Source organism: Vanacampus margaritifer, chromosome 4, assembly GCF_051991255.1.
Source record: "Vanacampus margaritifer isolate UIUO_Vmar chromosome 4, RoL_Vmar_1.0, whole genome shotgun sequence".
NCBI lineage: Eukaryota > Metazoa > Chordata > Actinopteri > Syngnathiformes > Syngnathidae > Vanacampus > Vanacampus margaritifer.
Genome location: NC_135435.1, coordinates 16,587,348 through 16,608,522, shown reverse-complemented (window position 1 = coordinate 16,608,522; position 21,175 = coordinate 16,587,348). Strand labels below are relative to the sequence as shown.

General features: G+C 37.9%; 2 protein-coding genes across 3 annotated transcripts in view; both read right to left on the bottom strand.

The window, feature by feature from the left end:
* prtga (protogenin homolog a (Gallus gallus)) overlaps positions 1 to 4,659 on the bottom strand; it is a 33,948-nt gene extending 29,289 nt beyond the window's left edge. For both annotated transcript variants that reach the window (XM_077564062.1, XM_077564063.1), the window contains exons 1-2: positions 4,541 to 4,659; positions 3,002 to 3,304 (exon numbers count right to left, since the gene is read on the bottom strand). In XM_077564062.1, the coding sequence (XP_077420188.1) occupies positions 3,002 to 3,304; positions 4,541 to 4,607 (370 nt within the window). In that variant the 5' untranslated portion in view covers positions 4,608 to 4,659. The remainder of the gene's footprint in view (positions 1 to 3,001; positions 3,305 to 4,540) is intronic.
* Positions 4,660 to 8,911: 4,252 nt separating this feature from the next.
* The window catches only part of nedd4a (NEDD4 E3 ubiquitin protein ligase a), a 27,432-nt gene continuing 15,168 nt past the window's right edge, over positions 8,912 to 21,175 (bottom strand). The window contains exons 9-29 of the mRNA XM_077564646.1: positions 20,047 to 20,210; positions 19,848 to 19,956; positions 19,469 to 19,624; positions 18,818 to 18,898; positions 17,983 to 18,102; positions 17,516 to 17,713; positions 17,019 to 17,096; positions 16,880 to 16,934; positions 16,747 to 16,805; positions 16,585 to 16,650; positions 16,285 to 16,514; positions 16,035 to 16,156; positions 14,775 to 14,845; positions 14,615 to 14,710; positions 14,451 to 14,524; positions 14,300 to 14,360; positions 14,154 to 14,213; positions 13,962 to 14,069; positions 13,542 to 13,638; positions 13,341 to 13,413; positions 8,912 to 11,423 (exon numbers count right to left, since the gene is read on the bottom strand). Coding sequence (XP_077420772.1) covers positions 11,324 to 11,423; positions 13,341 to 13,413; positions 13,542 to 13,638; positions 13,962 to 14,069; positions 14,154 to 14,213; positions 14,300 to 14,360; positions 14,451 to 14,524; positions 14,615 to 14,710; positions 14,775 to 14,845; positions 16,035 to 16,156; positions 16,285 to 16,514; positions 16,585 to 16,650; positions 16,747 to 16,805; positions 16,880 to 16,934; positions 17,019 to 17,096; positions 17,516 to 17,713; positions 17,983 to 18,102; positions 18,818 to 18,898; positions 19,469 to 19,624; positions 19,848 to 19,956; positions 20,047 to 20,210 — 2,178 coding nt within the window. The 3' untranslated portion in view covers positions 8,912 to 11,323. The remainder of the gene's footprint in view (positions 11,424 to 13,340; positions 13,414 to 13,541; positions 13,639 to 13,961; positions 14,070 to 14,153; positions 14,214 to 14,299; positions 14,361 to 14,450; positions 14,525 to 14,614; positions 14,711 to 14,774; positions 14,846 to 16,034; positions 16,157 to 16,284; positions 16,515 to 16,584; positions 16,651 to 16,746; positions 16,806 to 16,879; positions 16,935 to 17,018; positions 17,097 to 17,515; positions 17,714 to 17,982; positions 18,103 to 18,817; positions 18,899 to 19,468; positions 19,625 to 19,847; positions 19,957 to 20,046; positions 20,211 to 21,175) is intronic.

The window sequence follows — 21,175 nt, the reverse complement described above, 5'->3', positions numbered from 1 at the left end:
AGGATGGTTTTCTTTTGGGAACACGTTGGGAATAATGGAGGAAAACAGTGAGGGTGAACGAGCTTTTCAGCTTGTCACCCGTGGCCAGGGGAGCAGGCGGGAGAACAATTGTGCAAAGCCTGCAGCCACAACTGACCTGCAATAAAGTTTGGTCATTTAGGCTGGTGGTACAAGGACACAGCAATTCACATTTGTGTGTGCGTGTGTGCGGCACTTTACTCTTGCAACAACCCCCCCGTTACCGCCATGTCCTTCAACTGAGCATTTCTCAGGTATGTGCAAATTTTATGAGCTTCCAGATTGAACCTCAAGTGTCATTTTAAAGTCAACTAGTAACGCTTACAAGCCGCGCTTACATTTATTATTAACTTAATATGCTTTTTTTTTTTTTTAATTATGGGGCTTCAGTGCCAGCGAGGAACAGTACGTTTTAGATTATATTACATTAACTCATTTGCTCCCCAAAACGTATAAACACGTTCTATTTTAAATATTACCATGGTCCCAAAAATGTATTTATACGTTGTTGTTTTTGTTTTTAGAGCTCGAGCATACATAGGGCTTTGATGCAGCCTCTGAACTGAAGAGAACGGTTGAAGCATTGGTAGTTATTACCAAAACAGCCAGCAGGTGGCAGCAGAGTATAAGAGATCAACCAGGGCCATGTTGCAAAAAGCTCTTTTCCCCACTGTTTTTAACAGATTTGTGAATAATGACGAAACTTAGCTATATTCTAATGCCCATTGCTGCAAAACGGAAACGGATAGAAATATACTTTTTTTTCCTGATAAAAGAAGAGACTCTAATCTTTCTTTTGGTAGGTGTTGGTAGGTCCATGTTTTTATAGCAACAGAACACAATATTCTGTGGGCCTTGCAAAATCAGGCAAAAGCCAGTAAAACAGCCAGGAGTGAAGGGGGTTGCTTCAGTGAAAATGGATGGGAGTGAATGAGTTCACAGGAAGAAAAGTTTTGTACATTGCTAACAAGATAAATAGCAGCTCTAAACTCTAGGAAGATGTCCTGTGATTGCCTGGCGACCAGTCCTGTACCTGCCTCTAACACAATGTCAGCTGGGGTAGGCTCCAGGTCACCCATGATCCAAATAAGGACAAATAGAACTCTACAAACACATTTTCACAAAGACTAGGTTGCAATGTCGACAATTGTGTCTTAGTCTTACTACTTTTTTCCCCACTACAGGTGCCTAGTGGAAGGTAGTAGGTAGTGGGACTAAAACTACTACGGTAGTCTAAATAGTAAAGATTTTTTTCACTATTTAGGGTCTACTGGAAGGCAAAAGTGGAAAAATAGTACTAGTAAGACAAAGTCATTCTACTAGTGTGTTTTTTTGTTTTGTTTTTACCACAACTAGTGCCTAGTGGAAGCCGGTAGTGGGGGACAAAATGTCACTAAAGAAAGTCATTGTATTAGCAGGCTGAACTAGTTAACTAGCCATTCACTCAGTAAAACGACAACTTTGGCATATTAGTTGGACAAGTACATGATACCAGTGAGGCAAAACTGTGTACTAAGTGATAACTCTGTGCTACTAGTACTACAAGTGACATTATAAAATTCTACTATTTAAGATATAGAGCTCTACAAGTAGAACTTTGAGCACACAGGATTGCCTCGCTGGTAACACGGCTGTTTTGCTAGTCAACTAGTCAATGATAGTAGTTACGATTAGTGGACAAATCATATGTAAAATCGCAGCATATCGCACTAGCAAGCAGCTGCTCTTGTATAACCATCATTATCTTACAGACAAATAAGATCCACATGTGCGTCAGGGGCAACAAAAGCAGCGGGAGACGAGTTTTGCGAGGAAAAAAACAAATGCCAAAAATGATGACATTGACTATTAAATTAGCCATCAACAGATTTGGTTGTGGATTTAGTCATGACTCGTCGACTAATCTTGGCTGCCCTATACTTACTAGAATACTAGAATGATATCCACTTAAGGTCCATGTACTAGTGCACTATTTGTCTTCACTATTATAAGACGATTCAGCGCACTAATAGACCAACTGTGTCGTACTAGTTAAGTTTTATCCAGTATTGCATCCACAATTAAATCTTACTAGTAGGCCCAATTAGCAGGCATGTGCCACACACTTGTAGCCTTCTAGACCCTACTAGTAGCACCAAAATGCTCACTGGTAGCTTTATCTTATTAGTAAGTTACTACTGTAGACCTATGCCAAAGTTGTCCTACTAATTTGCATACAGTAGTGGAAAAACGTCACGAGCAAGTCATTGTTGTTCCACTCCTGTGGCGCACTCTAGTCAAGCTACTAGTGCGATGAAATGCCTTACTAGAGAGGACAGAGAGCATACTAGAACATGGACCTAAAAATGGGTGGGTGTCAAGGATATTGAAAAAATACATATAATCACCACAAAATATTTTACTTCATTTCACTGAACAAGAAATCCAAGATGACGATCTTGACAAAAATGTCAAATCTGGCTGCAAAATATCTGATAGAAGGAGGAAAAGAGAGACGTCCCACAACTCTGCCTGGACATTCTGCCTCCTCCCCCCTTGAAGTAGAAGCGCAGCATTGAGGGAGAACGCATTCCAAAAGAACAATTCCTCCCAACGATCAGGGTGCAATAACATGAAAGCCTAGGCCAGTGAATAGGGGTCATCTGCTCCTTAGCTTTGGGAGGTGGTATCCTGGACAGCGCTGCTCCTTCATTAACACACCAATGGACACGTCCCCCTTTCAAACAGTATCTTTCTTTCCTCCACCATTGCTACCCTGAATGCCACAGTGTGCTGCAATACATAACTTGATAAAGCTCTTGTGCAAATCAATTAGGGCCGAATACTGAATTCAATTCAATCATTGACATTGAAATGAATTAGAATGCAATTTTTCAAATTTCAAAGTGTGCAATTTTGAGAGTAAAAAGTAAAAAGTGTATGGAAAGTAAATTGCTTGACCACCACACAAAGCGTGAAAAAACGATTCCAATGTCATACTCACTTGCGATTGTCAGCCGGGCCCTCTGGCTGAGGATGGCTCCGTACTTGTTCTGGGCAAGGCACTGATAGAAGCCTTCATCTGATTTGTCTCCTCGTCTGCTCTCCACTTCGGAAATGTAAAGGGAGCTGTTGGAGAGCAGGTACACCCGCTCGTTTTCCACCACTTTCACTCCATTTCTCAGCCATCGGACCTCGATGGGCGTCTCTCCGTGCGCCTGACAGTCCAGAATGACGGCTTCTTTGCGCATGACTGTCACATCGTGGGGCTCCTTGATGAAGAATAACTCGCTGAAGCAAAAAATACCTGAAAAAGAGAAGGAAGTAGTCAGAAAAAAATCCCAGGTCTTTAAACCGTAAACACCTGCTAGAGTATATCACGCTTAATCGATTTGCACAACTTCAGTGTAGTACCATGTTGTGCCACAACATGGTGGGCAGCTCTAACCTCCTCCGGAAGAAAAGCAGCATAATTACGAGTAAGAAGAGGGAGAAAAGGTCCAATACTAAGATACAGATTTTGTTGATGTTTAAATTAGGGCCAGCAGAAAACTTCAACTAGAACAAGTGAACAACGAGCTTGAAGCAAGCACACTTTGCCTCTTATTTAGAGGACTGTGTTAGCAAGAGCCTTCTCTTCATTCCCTCAATGTGATGTTATAAGATAGTCTTCCATTTCACAATAAGACAGTGATAACAAGCACTAAAAATACTTTATTAAGTGTGCTTTAATAACTTTAAATGTACTTAATGCATGTGTGAGGGGAAACATTATATATATATATATAAAACAGTTTTATAATGGTTACTCTGGATTGCAGATTTTCACGTATCACGAGTCTGGAACATATTAACGTGTGTAAATTTATTTTATTATTTTTTTTACTAAATAACCAACACAAACTAATGTAACATGTCACATTTGTTTTCAAATTGTACATACACTATCACTCCAAGCTTCCTATTCAAAGCTAAATTTAAAAAATCCATCAAAAATTGCATCTGATGTATCTTAACGAGAAAAATGTGAACAACACAAGAGACCACTCATCAATGTCTTGCATAATGACTAGGTATTGAATAATGACTCATCTAAAAAAGCTCTTCTAAACACTGTACAACACTCATTTTAATATGACAACACACTTAACCCTGAATACTATACAATACAAAACCAAAAAAAACAACATGAGCTGTTGCCTGTTTAATTTTCATCATTGAGCTCATAGTGTTACCTCGTTATGTACAAGTCTGCAAACATTATTTTTAAAGACAACACTGTTTTCCCTCCAGTCTGACACTGTCAATTCGTGTTCGTTTTACTAGAAATTCGGTTGAAAGCATACACTTATGCTACTAATAACTCGACTTCCCTGAAAGATTAAAATGTCAGGTTAAATTTTCAACACATATAGTCGATGCTGAGGTCGCCAGTGGTCCCTTGAACTACCAACACTCCTGTGTGTTGTTACTGCTCACGTGCTGACTGACTTCGAAATAGGTTTAAAAAAGAAAAAAAAGAGTCCTTCAGCCCCAAACGTACCTGAAATTGGAAGAAAAGCGGCAAAGAGCAGCAAACGCTGATATATTTTCCTTTTGACAAGCGCCATTTACGTGAATCGTCCTTGCATTCTAGCTAGTGTGTCATTGCGACTTCCTCCGAATGAACCGCGGTGCAACTGAGTGACTAAAGTGCCGGGTGAGTGGAGCGTGGTCGAGATAGAAGCCCACCAGTGGCCCACCCTCCTCCGGACTCATCACGTCCGTCAATCACCGCTACCCATTAGCTGAAAGTTTCCAGGGAATGACGGCATCTAGCGGTAGATCACGGCATTGTACTTTCCCACAGTTATATGGAAAGTCCTTTGAGCATTATTTTTAATTGTGCTCTATCGCCTTGCTAGTAGTTACACTTGTACATCATTTTTTAATTGTGCTCTTTCTCCTGCTAGTAGTTACACTTTTGTCTACTAGTGTAACTTTAAGAAACTGATTTGACATCCTGGATCTCCATCTAAAAGTCTATAATGACAATACTGTAATATATAATTTAAGTTATTCTGTTTTTTTGTGCTATATATGAATAATGATATTCTAATTCATTAACCAATTATGTAATACAATAAATACAGATTATTATTATTATTTATTTGGGGAGAGGGGCTTTGGGAGGTCCATAGATAAGTACAAAAAAATTTAAATAAATAAATTGGAATGAACAAATTTTAGGGAATGAAATAGCTAATTCAATGCTACAAATATTACTGGACTCTTGATAAATATAAATGTGCATGCATTCAAGTTGTGACCTGTGATTGTTGACACGTTTTGAAATAGAGACTTCAGCATTGCAAAGAGCTGACTGCTACTTTTTTTCCCATTCACTTTCCTTTATCAATGCAAGCAAGGCTGAATTGATAAAAGCAAACCCTTCAACATCAGCGGCGAACTGCACACCAAATGTTCTCTGATGATGACTGGGGGGAAAACATCATGGAAATGAGCTTATCCTTTCAAAGCGTGCCTCTTCAATTTCAAGGAAGCATTGATAGGAACGGGACAGCTGCCTAGTCAATGTCGATATTGATCCCATGTCCGTCACTTATTGTGGCGACGGATCGAACCCCCTAACTCCACCTCTCTTTTGTGGACCTTTTACAAAGCTCCCCAGCTGTGAAATATTCTCAGCCACCACACACGCAAAAACTGCATATCTCTCTATTGTGGTTAAAACAAAAAACAACAACAATTTCAACACAAAAGCAAAAAACAGTGGCACGTTTGTCTAAAATATTGATAATATCACCGTTTCTGCATAAAGTTGATAAATTAAGCGTACATTTTAGCTTATTTGACAACTGCACTTTGAGAGTCAGGAGGCCTTCACTTTGTGTGAGATGCAAATACTGTTTAACGTAATACTATTTTGTTGTTCACAGTCATATAGTATAGCAGTGACAATAACAGCATGTAAGCTCCGCATTACACAAACACTTAAGTGGTTTAGGCCTCACAGCAGGCAGCTGACCTCTTGCTTACATAATGTGGGAAAGCGAATCATTCGTGATCAGCCAGTCTCTCCCTTGGGTTCATATTAATCATCTGAGGTGTTTTATCAAAAAACATATTGCATGAAAAAATAGTTTCCATCTTTTTAACTTACAGAGCTCTTTGTAGCGAAGGAAAAAAAGTTGAAGTTGAAAATGTTTAAGAGCTACTAGCTAGCTAACTTTAATGCTATCAACACAACATACAGTGTGGCACCTTATATATGAGCCGTCATTACGTTATTTGTTTTGACTTGACAGCAAAAAAATTGTGATATGAGCAATCCAGTGTGTGGTGGCAGTGAACTTAACTCACTTCGAAACAGCAGCAGTTGGTCAGATAAACAATTCTTCACAAACAAGGCTTTGAAGATGTTTATTGTCACTCCCAGTTGAAGTTTACTATCATACTAAACATAAAAGAAAGAGAATTACATATTGTGTACATTATTTCAAACAACCACACGATTTAGCCATCAGCTAACTTAATGCTAATACTTAATGGAAAGACTTCATTGGAAATGCCACATTAACAAATTGTGTTGCCTTTCAGCAACTGATGTTTCAACACAAATGAGTAAAACATATATACAGATTCCTCCCCCCAAAAAAATAATAATAATTGGTATTTATTGTATTAAATAATTGGTTAATGAATTAACCCAGTTGAAGTTTACTATCATACTAAACATAAAAGAAAGAGAATTACATATTGTGTACATTATTTCAAACAACCACACAATTTAGCCATCAGCTAGCTTAATGCTAATACTTAATGGAAAGACTTCATTGGAAATGCCACATTAACAAATTGTGTTGCCTTTCAGCAACTGATGTTTCAACACAAATGAGTAAAACATATATACAGATTCCTCCCCCCAAAAAAATAATAATAATTGGTATTTATTGTATTAAATAATTGGTTAATGAATTAACCCAGTTGAAGTTTACTATCATACTAAACATAAAAGAAAGAGAATTACATATTGTGTACATTATTTCAAACAACCACACAATTTAGCCATCAGCTAGCTTAATGCTAATACTTAATGGAAAGACTTCATTGGAAATGCCACATTAACAAATTGTGTTGCCTTTCAGCAACTGATGTTTCAACACAAATGAGTAAAACATGTATACAGATGATATAACAATACTCAAATCTGTATGTATTTATTGTCCTGCCATTATTTTATATTCCAACTGTTAATCACCCCAAAATATGACACAGCTTGTAGGCCGATGCGACTCCTCTCCGAAGGCCAGATCAATGAAGTAAAAGTTATCGAGTTATGAATGTCGGCGAGGTTGCGGGGAGCGCGGGGAGGGGACAAGGGTGGCCAGTATGCCGCCTGACAGCAGGGCCGTCCCCCCGCCCATCCCCACTGACCTCGGCGGTGTCCGAAAGGCCGGCCTGAATCTTGTGTGACCTGTTCCCTGACCCCCGTGAAGGGGGAGGAAGGTTGTTTTAGTGCCACATCAAGGGTGGTGGTGGGGGGGCTGTAGAAATGATGGCTCAAGCACACAAAAGGTTCCCACCATTAAGATGCGGAACAGTCCTCGCTGCGGAGCATGTGCTGGTTAATAGTAAACATGTGAGGACTAGTACGCTCCAAGTCCTCACTAGTAAAGTAAGACCATTTAAAGCACTGGTAGAATGCGTCTTTGGCTATAGTTTTTAATTACTGCATGACATTTCTTCAGTGAATCTTTACTATAGGACAACTACATGTGTAGTGAGGAAACTGTGCACTACTAGTTGACATCTTCGTACTAGTTCAACTTGTGATGAGTTAAATGTAGTACTAGAGTTTGTACTGTAGATTTACTTCACTTTTTGACTGTCTGATGTGTAATGTTTTTCCCACTAGTAAGACAGCTTCATGTAGTGCTAGAAGTATTGTCTAGGAGACTACTAGTGTGTCATCTGTTTACTAGTTGGCCTAGTTACTATAGTGCAGCACTGCAGTTTTTATTAGACACGTTTTTTTGCGTGCTAGTCAGCCCAAAGTGGCATCAGTAGTGATGCTACTCTTCAGTAGTTTTACTAGTGTGCTCTACTAGAATGTACTAGTAGTACATGTTCAAACTGGATAACAAGTTAATCGACTAAATGCTCAAATGGCTTTATCGAAAACTTTTCTTTTTTTTTTATACCAGTAATACAATTTATAGCACTAGTAGGACGACTGTGTCTCACCAGCACTTTTTTTCCCACTACTGTGTGACATTTCTGCAGTCTAGTAGAACAACTTTGGCATACAAGTAGTAGGAAACCCAAATGTTACTAGTGACATGTTAACAGGCCTCTGGCAAGAACATAAGGACTTTGACAGTTTGGTCAAGCACAAAGAAGAGTTTGCAGGAGTTTGTTTTTGAGGAAGTACTGCATATTTAATTATAAAATATTTTTTTAATATCCTTTTACTAGTGGGCATTTTAGTGCTACTTAATAGGGACCAGGAGACTACTAGTGCATGACACCTGCTTATTAGTTGGGCCTTGCTATGCTACTAGAGCAGCACAGTAAAGTTGAATTAAAGACAGCCAGAAATGGCACCAGCAGTGTGATAAACATTACTATTGCATGACTGTCTCGCTGGTAACATTGTTTCCATTCCACTAGGCTCTAGTAGAAAAAAAAATACTAAGAAAGTCATTCTTCTAGCGCACCCTAGTCCTTCTACTAGTGCGCTGATTTGTCTACTAGGAACAAAGAGGGTACTACTACATAGATATCATAAAGGATAATGGGGAAAAAATGCCCAAATGGTTTTCTTTAAAACCCACTACAAATAATGTAATGTTAATTCATTCATTCTAAAATCAGAAAAAAAAAAAAAAGCATACACAAATACTAGACAGAATTGTTTTCACATTTCTTTATTAGTCAAATATCTCTATTTGCTTGCTGTGCTATCAGCAATTTTTAATTGTTGAAAACTACATTTCATTCCACGCTTTAAAGTATTTTAATATACATTATGTAGCAAGAATGATTGCTATAAATGCACTTACAGGTGACATTTAAAAGAAAATGTTATTCCACGTGTTATCTCAGACAAAATGAACATTTAACAGTACTTGCTTTTCAGGATTTGAACATAAATGGATATCCTGACAAATAGAGGCGATATATCAATTTCAATATGAGAGAGAAAGACGAGAATGTGCTTAATTTCAGCAATGTTCACATGTAAACATTTCATCAGGTGCACTTGAAGCAGTGGATCATTTTAAGAAGTGTGCAGGTGGCAGTTCAGAAGTAAGACTCGTTGATACGAACAAAGTGCATAACTTTATAAAAGCGTCATATAGCTTTGTTGTCCGTGACGAGAACAATAAAACATTGTTAAAAACTTACTACCTATACCACGGTATGACAAGGCCATCGTGAATAAACAGAATGATATGTAAAGTACACAGTTCGTCAATGCACATAAATATCATTAGTTGAGCGCTGCAATGGCAGACAGTCCCGATAAATGATTCAGTCACGTGTCGCAACTTTTTTGCAAGCTACCGCCCAGAAAAAAACAAACACCTTACACACTTACAGTAGATGTAACTGTATAAGATGACAATGAGTATAAAGCATAAAAAAGGCTGAGTTATGTAGCTGTGCACCAATGACTGTTTTTTTTTTTCCCCAGCTTTGAGTGACTCGTGCAGCCAGCCATGATAAAAGCTTCATCATTTTGTAGGAGGCAACAGTTTGCGTAATAACAGAGGCATATGTTACATAGTATTGTAAACATACTCAAACCTCTTTGCATCTGCATCGGATGTGGACAAGAATTAGTCGAGCATTGAACTGGTCCTGGCATTGGTACATTTCAAACCCCATATAGTATACATATACATGTCTTACTTGCACATAACCCGCACATTTTCTGTATTTAAGGCGCATACACTTCTAATATACTGGAATGAATAATGTACTGTAAAAGCATGTATACAACTTAATAGAAAATCTAAATTTTGTTAGTTATTAGCCACTTTTTTAAAATGTAGATCATTTTCTGTTTTAAGGCAAAAAGACTTCAATGTCGGAGTAGATTTTAATTTAAAAGTACAGTGGTGCCTTGAGATACGAGCGACAAGATTGACAGTTTTTGTGAGATGTGAGCAGCACATTGGCAGCGTAGTAGTGAACAATTCTTTAAAAAATTGGCTTCAAGCTGTTTATTGCCATTCCCAGGTGACGTGTACTGCCAAACTAAACATGTGCAAGTCAGCTAGCTTACTGCTAACACATATTGGGGAAACGCCACCAATGGGCTAACAAATAGCATCTATGGGGTAGTATTAGTACGATGCAAGCAATGGCTATTTGAACACAAATGGTAGGAAGTAAATAGATAATTTAACAATACCCACCGGTCTATATTCTTTATCCTCTGTGAAGAAAAACCCGTATTAGTAAGGCTTACTGAGGATTGAACTGTCTTCATGTACTGAATTATTACAGGTGGCCAAAGCATGCACGTCAGAAGGAGCAGCACAATATGCACTGAATTGAAGTGAAAAATGTGACAAAACCGGATTCATTACTATTACATACGCATCAATTTCAAAGATGATTCGAGATATGAACATTATGAGTTAAAAGTGTGGTCACTGAACAAATTAAACTTGTATCTCAAGGCATCACTGTGGATGACTTTACTGTCATTTATGTTTTTTTTAATTATTTATTTTATTATTACTAGTAGACGTGGGCAGTGATTCTACACCTGGACCCACAATGCATGTACTATTTACACAAATAACTCTACTTTGTACATGACCCTACTTTAGTAGAAGGACAACTTTCAAAACAACAGTGACATGAAAACAAAGGTATGAAACGTATTGTCTTATTAGTCTCATACAGGGTTGGAAAAATGAAAAGGCTTGCGCAGGGTCCCACGCTGCTCTGCCCCCAACCGGCCATTATTTTTATATATTTTTTTGATTTAAATCTACAATAGATTAAAAAAAAAAAACATTTCAACGGCTCACAACAAGTTTCAAAAATAATTTGGATGATTGGACAGGTGGGGGCAAGTCCAGAGATACCCTGACAAGCCTTAATATGGCTCTGGTCTCACGGTTAGTGTTTGTCATTTTACAAGATATGAAAGACTCTGATTTGTAAACTTCAGAACACTAGCAGAGATATGACACCTGTCGCTCCAGACGTCATTCCTTGAGTTATCGGTCCTTCGTGCGTCTCGGCTGTGATTTGGAACGTCACAGCATCCGGCGCCACATGGCTTGTCCTTTGTGTCATTGAATTAATCGATTTCAAAGCCTTGTGCATTCTCGATGGCGATGTGAAGTTTCTCCCTCAGTTCCTCGAAGGACTCATAGAGAGGAAGGTCTAGACGGTTAAAGCTTAATGGGAAAAAAAAAGAAAGAAAGAAAAGAAAGATGATCCAAAGTTCAGAATCAACAATTCTTCAAAAAATGCTTGCTTTAACCTGATTATTGCAACAAACAAAGAGAATTACAGGTTATGTATTTAACAACCCATAAAACATCTGAGGAAGAACTGCTAGCTTAATGCTCACACACAATGCAAAACGCCATACGCAGGCTAATAAAACTAGCATAGATGTTGTGGTGTTACCCATTCAGCAACAGATATTTGAGCACAAAGAGTGCAGCAACAAATGCAGACAGACAAGAATACTCACAGGCTATGTTCTTTATCTTCTGGGGAAAACAACTATTATTATTGCGGCGTACTGTGCAGCTGTGACCGTCTTTGCGTCTTTTCAAAACAGGTAACACGTTTTATGAGGGAGTGGAATGGATGAATGGCATTTCCATTATTTTCAAATCTGTTGTATTTAACTAATGAGTACAAGTTACATTTGCAGTTCATCATTTATTTATTTTTTTTGTTTTCAAGTACAATAGATGATTTCATAGATTTAAACTGTATTTAGGTAACTTTTAGGGAGTGTTTCGTTAGATTAAGGAGAATTTAGTTAACATTAGTTAGAATTTAATAATTAGAGTACATCCAGGTGTGTTTAGGTCACATTTACTAGGACACTTTCCGAATACTGTACGCCTGCTACGCAACTCTAATTTAAATGTGGTCATTTTGGTGGCACTAGAAGTCTTTTTTTTTTTTTTTTTGGTGATACTTGTAAAATGTTTCATTACTACTGCACTATATACTGTACAACTAGTAGAACTTCATGTGTAGCACTAGTAGCACACAGCCTTACTAGTAAAACGTAGTTGGCGTAATAGTATTACAAAGAAAGACTACACAAGTATATGGACCTTAGATTTGTTTCCGTTGATCAGATTCAAGGGATGTGACAAACAGTGCTCACATGGCAAGTTACAAAATGAGTCCACTAGAGGACGCCAACATACCGATAATATGTCAAAGATCATGCAACAGAGTCAAACAAGCAAATAGGTACAAGTAGGAGCTCTCTACTGCTGAGATAATCATGTCTTGGATACACGGATAACAAGTAACGCCAACCCACACAGTAAATGGGGTTTCTCGTTCCTTTAACATACATCCTGTTTATTCTGTTTCAAAGGGTGCAATAATCGACCTGCTTCAAGGAATGCCCAACACATTCTAAAAATCTGTTTAACCATCGAGTGGTTGGAAATAAATACTTAATGACTAAAAATCGACAATCTTTTTTTTCTCAATAGTTAGTTAGAGCATGAAAGAAAACATGGGACAAAAGAACTGCTAAATGACTTGGACTAACCAGAAGGGTAGCTTTGGGCAAGCACAATTCTGCTTATCAGTAATATGATTAAAAAATAATAATAATAATAAAAATCGCAATTTAATTATTTTCCAAAATCACTCAGCAATAGAAGACAAAAAAAAAGAAAAAGAAAAAGAAAAAGAAAAAAATACTTTAAAAAAACGTGGTGCAAGGAGGATAAGACATCAGATAAAGAAAACCAGACCTTCAGCAATAAATACTGAGAATCTTTGGAATGTGCTAGCATAAAGTCTTAAAAACATCACCACATTGTCTTGTAAAGTTTCCACAATGTTGTGATGTCTCCCTGCAGCAAAAAGAGCACAATACAACCTAATGCTTGTTGGCACACATTCATTTTAATTCTAAAAGGTCAAAATTTAAAAAGGCCAGAGTTGATTAGTATAGTCAATGATTTGGAATCTTATATGAATATTATACAGTGTTTAATATATTACTCATGATATACTGCATAGTCTGCTCCTGAAAATCCCATTGCTTGATAAAATTCATAAAATTCCCATGACTAGTTGCCAGACAATGTAGGAAGAATGCTCACCATGTGTGTGCTCGGGGCAGTTTGTCTCGTGTTCCCCACAGCTCAATGGTGAACCGCTGCGGCCCATTAGAACCTGGAAAATTCATTAAATAAAAGACAAACATAAGGGTAATTACACGTGTGTCCAACGGCAAGAGCAATTCTGAGAAAGACAACAAAACATGTGGGCCCAAACTGCAGTATGTTACTAATGAACCTCACCATAGAGTTCCCCAAAACCGTTCATTGGGACTCTGGAAGTCCCCGTCACAAACTGCAAGAGACGAATTCGTTTTTCAGCATCCATCAGCAGCACTGCCTGCAAATAGACGGAAGATTTTGAATGAATTATTAGAATAAAGAGTTAATTGGAAGAATAAAGAACTTCTGGGGAAAAAAACATCAGACACCATTCAACATAAAGTCCGTTTGAGGTCAGGTTAATGATAGTGGTGCCTTCAAATACAAATTGAATTTGTCATTAATCCGTTCCAGCCACACACAAAAAATTGTAATGTGTGTTTTTTTCCTTCTGCTGAGAGGGGTTTACATTTGTATACGACAGTCCGCTCTTCTTAAAAGGACGCAGACAATAAACAGTGGTTCATTGTCTAGTGGCTCCAGGCATGGGACGTCACTTACTTTCCAGAACCAGTGGATGACTGCGTGGTCGGCGTTGTAGCCACTCTTGTACTTGGTGTTCTGTCTCCAGTCGTTCACATCCACGTCTCCCAGACCACACATGAGCAACTGTAGGGCGAGAAACAAAATATCAAATTCATCAGTCGTATTCATGAAAAGAATTAAAGAATCACAGATGGCTAGAAAACTCACCTCAAGCTCGTTCTCATCAAAGATCTTGATCAGATCTTGAGGAATCAACTCAAAGAATCCCTGGGAAAAAAAAGAAAAAAGATTGCAACTCAAACCTGAAAAGCTTAAACAGTGGAAGTTTTTCAGCCAATGAAAAATGTCATTACATCCTTAAAGGCCGTCATCTGCTTCTGGATTCGGTTTACGAATCGCCACTGCATCACAAGACTGTTGATGGGAATTATTATTATTTTTTTTTTTACAATTTAACAGTAACAGTTTGAAATTGCTGATTGGATATTTTTTTCCGTTACTTACTGGATGTATTCCTTCTTGTTTTCATTAGTGACGACAATCTCTGCACCGTTGGGCTTCAGCTCATGCTGATGAGTCTGGTGGGGGCAAGTGGGACATGAGTGAGATAAGAAACATCAATATAATATAAGAAATTAATTAGGCAAACATATCAACACAGAACCGACCTGTCCAAAAAGTTCCTCATCAATGGTGAACATCAAATCCAGGTCAGTAGGATCATTCTCCAAAATCCACTTCAGTGAATTAAAATATTCACTATCCTGATTAGACAGCAACACAGTGATGAGTCCGTCACCATAACAGTTTGTAAACTCTGCCACTTACCACAGACTCCATGTCCTGCAGGGTAATGGGTTTCTGCAGCATCATCTTGTAGAAAGGCCGAATGAAGAAAGCTTGATGTACAATGATAACATAAAAAGTCAGGATTTTTTATTTTCATCTTCAGTCATAAATCCATAAACCTTATTATGAAACAAAACTACTCACGCAAAGTTGAGGATATTAGGAAACTTCTGGGGGAAGCTCAGGATGAAGCTAAGATACGCTGACTGTAACCTTAACAAGTGAACTTAAAATTTGACTTTGAGGTTTCATTACTTTTTGCATAATTTGCTGACCTGAGCAGTAAAATTCTCCACAGTTGTTTTATGAAAGGGGACGTCTACTTTATGTCTTTCAGTGATTCTTCCAGTGTCTTTAATTGACTTCAATTTCTAGGCAGTCTTGCTCTCATGCCAAAATGTGAACCCCATGAACACAAGAACGATTTAAATACCAATTCCAACAAAATGTTGCCATTTAGCTCCTTGTTAGACAACAAGTTGTGCAGAAAGTAGTAAAATTTTAGAGAAGGTCAAATTAAGTTAACCTGTGATAAAGGTCATAGTGTGTATCAACTGAAATGATTTTACTAAAGTTAACTTGAGTTTTGTTTTTTTTAAACCATTGAGATTCAGAATCTCTTTTGCAAGTCTGACAAAGACAACAGCGCAATAGTTCCACATAAAATACACATGAAGAACAAACATTGCAACAGTTAAAGTATGCAAACCACATTAATACATTAACATAAGTGTTTGGTAAGAAAAAAAGGAGCATTTAGTACTTAAATACTCAATTCTGGCTTTGCAGTGCCATACAATGACAAATAATCAAATTTAAGATGACATTGTAATTTATACTAGCAGAAAGTTGAAAATGGCTTTAAATGCACATTAATCGAGACAGACAACAAATTTCTCATCTAGTTCTCTTCTCAGCTCCACTATGTTAACCTGTGTTTATTTTTCTCACAACGCGCTAGGTAGTTTGTTTTGCTACCCTCTTCGTGAATCAAGCTGAGTCAGGAGAAAGGGAATAATCTATTGCATGAGAAGGGAGGAGGAGCACAATAAAGTTTTAGAGTGCATGAATTAAGACTAAAATAATAATAATTGCTTTACATCAAATAAGGCTTGATCAGTTTTAGCAAAAGTTTAGGGTCCCCACACAATGGTCTGCGTTTCATCCTGAATTTTAACCTGAAAACTGAACATCCCAACTTTTTGTGAGCAGTGTATATCTAAGTCAACAAAGACTTACCATCAAGCAGTTTTCCATGCCAGACTGCCATTCCTGCCACACGGCCAATGCACTTAAAGTAAGTCAGGTGGTCCTCATTACATAGACCTGAGTTGGGATTAATCTGCAGTGTATAGTTGTCCCTGAAAGACCAAGGACACCAGAATTCATTTACTTAAATGCATAATAATCTTTGAGATGATCTGCCTCATTGCTTGTTGTTTTGAAATGAAGATATTTCCACCCAATTTAGGAATGTTCTCCAACTCACGTGGCAGAATATTCAAAGAGTCCGTAATAGGGGTTGAACATCTCCTTTGACATGAGGAAGAACCACTCCCGGGCCAAACCTCCATAATCCAAACCCTTTTCTCCTTCAAACTCCACCCACAGTCGTGCTTTCAACAAGTCTGGCCGCTTAACTAGGAGGATTTGCCGGTACGAGTCCTCCAGTACCGCGTTTCGTCTCACCTTTATCCCAAATTTATTCGGGATGTTGACCTACAATACAATATGTGTTATATTCCCTTCACAGAAATCAGGTTGGTCAACAAAGGATGACAACACTCACTGGTTTTTCCATCTTCTTGCGGAAGTAGTCATACTTCTGTTTATAATCTCTGGAATAAGGCACTGCCTGTAATCAAGTAAACGGGCAACCAATCAACCCGTGACTCCGTTTTCAACTACGCACGGAGGTGAGGATTAGATGGGATACACAATTAATACTTACTGGTCCAGTTATTGCTGAGGTTTGTAATCTTGGATCATCCCATTGTGTGGTTTTAGTCTCTATGAAATGTGGACAGACATTTAGTTCACTAAAAATATGATGAGATGCATATCAGATCAGGTGAAACGCTCACCGTGATCAATGTAGAATATCCTCCCATCCGTGTGGACCCTCTCCTCCCAACCAGGCTGAGAAGAATAACAATTTCAACAAAGACTCACACAAACATAAAAAAAAAAAAGACATTCAATAGATCTATTGTATCAACTTACTGGCAATGGACCGAGATCAGAAGGGTCAAGTGAAGGTCGTCTCCTCACATGAACAGGAGTTGTAAGCCTGGGATCTTTCTGATTAGGAGCAAACAAACTTGTTTTACTCAAACAGGAAATGCCTACATAAGCGGCTAAGAATTTGTTTTTTTGTTTTTTAAAGAATTTGTAATTGCATGCAGTGATCGCCACCCACCAACGGTTTGCTATGCACCAATTTACCTATTTGTTTTTTCCGTGGAACCTTTCCTCAGCTATCCTGAGAAACTTGTTTTGTTTACTCTTATTAAAATTTCACAGAATTCCCCACCATGGCACAAAAGAAAAGTAGCAATTGATGTTAAAGACGTACTAAAGAAGTGCTTAACTGCAAACAGTTGGGCCACTCTGATTGTAATTTAATTTGGAGACGGATTATTTTAGAAACCTTACAGCATTGCTAAACCAACAAATCTAATGATGACCATTTCAAAGGACTGTACAACTTCAATTCTCACCCAGCTAGTAGTTTTCGTATTGTGGTCAATGAAGAAGGGTCTTCCATTGGGAGCACTGCGGACCTCCCAACCAAGTGGCATAGAGCCAGATTCAAATGCGGCTTCCGGGCTGGGAGTGTGCTGGGGGGATGGTTCAGGGGTCGCAGGCGGTATGGGAGTTGTACTAGCACTATTCTCTGTAGCCAATGATTGTGTTCTCTGTCAGGAAAAATACAATAAAAATAAACATTTGAAGAGATTTTGTAGCAAAACTCCATGATTTTTGTTTTTTAATAAAGACCCTAAAAAGTATCAAATTTGACCCAACACAGTATTTTTAATAAGCCTGTAAAATTTGAATGAATAAAAAAAAAAAAAAGAAAAGCTATTCATCTATCCATCCATTTTCTTCTGCTTATCCGTAGTCGAGTTGCGGGGGCAGCAGCTTTAGTAGGGAAGCTCAGACTTCCATTTCTCCAGACCAGTACCTGCAAGCGGGGTCGTATCCATGAAGTGGTTCGGGTATTGTGATTGATATAATAGCGTCTTCCTTTACTGTCCCTCTTTTCCTCCCATCCTGAAGGCAGCGCCGCAGAGGTTTGAATCGGCTATTGAATAACATGAAAAATGGTGATCATTACAGTGATCCTTAACGTCCCAGTAAAGCAAAAATAAATGTCTGTTGAGTTTGACACACCACAGAGAAGAATGTTGTGAACAAACACTGCCAAATTTGAATTATTAACAAAACCGCCAAGTATGTAAAAACTTGGTTTCTTGAAGGTACAAGGATTCCACCTGACAACAGCAATACACTAACACATAGCAGGAGTGGCAGAGCTCAGGTAGAGTCTACCAACATGAAGGTTGAGGGTTTGTTTGTTAACCCTTGAGTAGCTTTTTTTTTTTTAAACAAACTGGTAAAATGTACTCAAACTTTCCTTGTATTAAAATGTACTTGGATTTTTTTGAGTGACAAAGTTTTTTTTTCAAGAGAATATTCCACTTTAAATTATATATATATATTTTTAAATTTATTAAGAATCAGGAAAACTGAAATAGTGACAAACAATTTAGTGCTATATCTCCAGAATTCATTATTACAAAGTTCTCAGTCTTCACATGTTTTCAGCAATATTCCTCAAACTAATAATGTATTAATAAATAAATCTAAAACGAATAATGTTTTAAGAAATAAAACTCTGAATTCACGTCACAAGATCTTTGACTACGTCCAAATTTTTAGGGGGTGCAAAAAAATGTTGACGTTAAGGTTGGTAGGTAAATCTTAAAAAGGAATGATTTCATAAAGAAATGAAATACCACTGAATTAACAGGATGCTCCTCTGATGACGCGTGAACACTTCTTATGCGAACGGAATGGTTCGAATTACGTGCATGATCCTGCAAGCAGAGAGAAGGGACACATCACTGACAAGTCTTGCGCATTAGTGTCGATGCTGTGGCACATAACTCATATTGATCACATTATGGCTCCACTTCAGTTTTGTAATCTTAGAGCAGGGGTCACCAACATGATGCCCGTGGGCACTAGGTAGCCCCGCAAGGATCACGAGTAGCCCGCGGGCCTGTTCTTTAAAAAAATAATAATAATAATAAAATACCTCACTAAGGATAGGGCATTGTGATTCTCTTGGGATGTTGTGGAAGGGATCATTTGAAAATAAAAAAACACTGGTAGTTATTTATAAAACTTAAGTGTCACATTGGTATTATGGTATGTTACCTTCTGTAACTACTGTGAGAAATCTTCAACATGATCAGTGTTTTCAGATAAATGACTATCATAATTTATATATAACACTATAATGACATTATTAAAGGTAACAAACAAATTTGTTATTTCAGAAGTGTGTATCAAACTGGTAGCCCTTGGCATTAATCAGTTCCCAAGAAGTATCTCTCAGCTTCGACAATCCCATCTCAGGGGAATGTAACAAAGAAGTGACTAACCACCTGGTGCTCACGAGCCGTGGCCCCTGTACCATGAAGGTTTCTGATCTCGTCAGTTAACATCTGTATCTCCTGGGGAACCTGAGGCGTGGACGATGTGAGCTGCTGGTTGCTCTGGTTCATATCGAATTCATCTTCTCTAAAAACCTCCCATTCCTACACAATAGGACAGTTATACATTAAGCACACATTGAGATCAGACAAGAAAAAAAATACGCCCAGAAAACTCAATCTAGGGCCAAACAATGTAGTACAATGCAATAAAAAAAAAAAAAGGCTACAACTTGGGGTTAAATAAATTTTTAAAAACATATTTTTGGTTGGTCTATAGACTTTGTTTAATGTGCCTAGATAAGATAACATCATAATAAAATAATACCTCATCTTGTGCAGTGTTCTCATCAGGGTCTGAGATCTGTCTGCGTGTAATATAATTATGCGCCCTTTGTCTTGCAGTGTTTTGTCGCCTTGTGTCCGCATTATTGTCACTGTTTAGTGGAGACACAAATACACTGTGACCATGAAGACCAGGCCAAATGTCCCGTACCAGAAATATTACGTCATCATCGTGTCTTAACTGTAACGTCGGTGGTCGCCACTGTGTGGTCCTGCTCTCATGGTGGACATAGAAGGTTCTTCCCAGGTTGTCCTGACGCTCCTCCCAGCCAGGCGGCAGAACATGTGCGTGCTCACACTGCATGGGGCCTGACATGTCCTGGGATTCCATAAACTCCCATGGAGGCTGCACAAAAAGCAAACCATTTAGCTAGACTGTATGCCATGTTAATGTTGCTGTCTCCTTGTATGCATACTTAAGCTTAAGGAAAAATGTATGACTTTATTAAGATTAGATTATAAGGTTTGGTTGAACATTATGGTGTAAAAATAATACTGTACAATGCTTGAATTTCTTTTTGTTTTATGTGTCAACTTTATTTTTCAAATTCAAATGATGAATACATGAGTAAAATGAGAATGATTAATGTCAGACGTGTACTATATTTACGGGAACTCTTGTGCATACAGTATGTTCCCGTATGCGGGAGCTGTATGCGTCTGAAGTTATACATTTGCTGTCTGTGGGCAGACCTTGGAACCTGATCCTAGTACCTGGTTGCTGGGAGATGTAACCCAACTGAAAATGAATTATAATAAATAAATTAAAAAAAATTTTTTTATTATTGGCAGCAACTGCTGCTAAGAAATTCATACTTTAGAACTGGAAAAGAATGGATCCACCTAAAGAAAAAAACTGGATTAATTAACTTCTGTCATACTGTACACCAGAATTTTTTTTATGTTCAACGCAAGGAAAACTAGCAGACTTTGAATCGACTTGGACTCCTTTTTTTAAATATGGTGACCCAGCTTGATATGATTTGAGATTGGAGATTTTATTATTATTTATTATTTTTACTTGTATAACTTTTTTCGTGGAGAGAGGGCTCTATTTATTTACTTATTTATTAATTTTATTTTGTTTGTTTTTTTGTTTTGTTTTCCCTTTTTTTGTTGCTCTTGTGGTAGTGTTTTTTTTCCGTTTGTTATTGGAAACCTTGAAAAAAAAAATATTGGGGGGTGGGGGGATTCAAATGATGAATAAAGAGCTTGAAGCAAGCACGTTTTGTCTTTAATTAGGAGAGCTATGCAAGTTTGACAGCAAGAGAGAGTGAGAATGGGTGCTAATAAGATGTACTTTATTAAGGG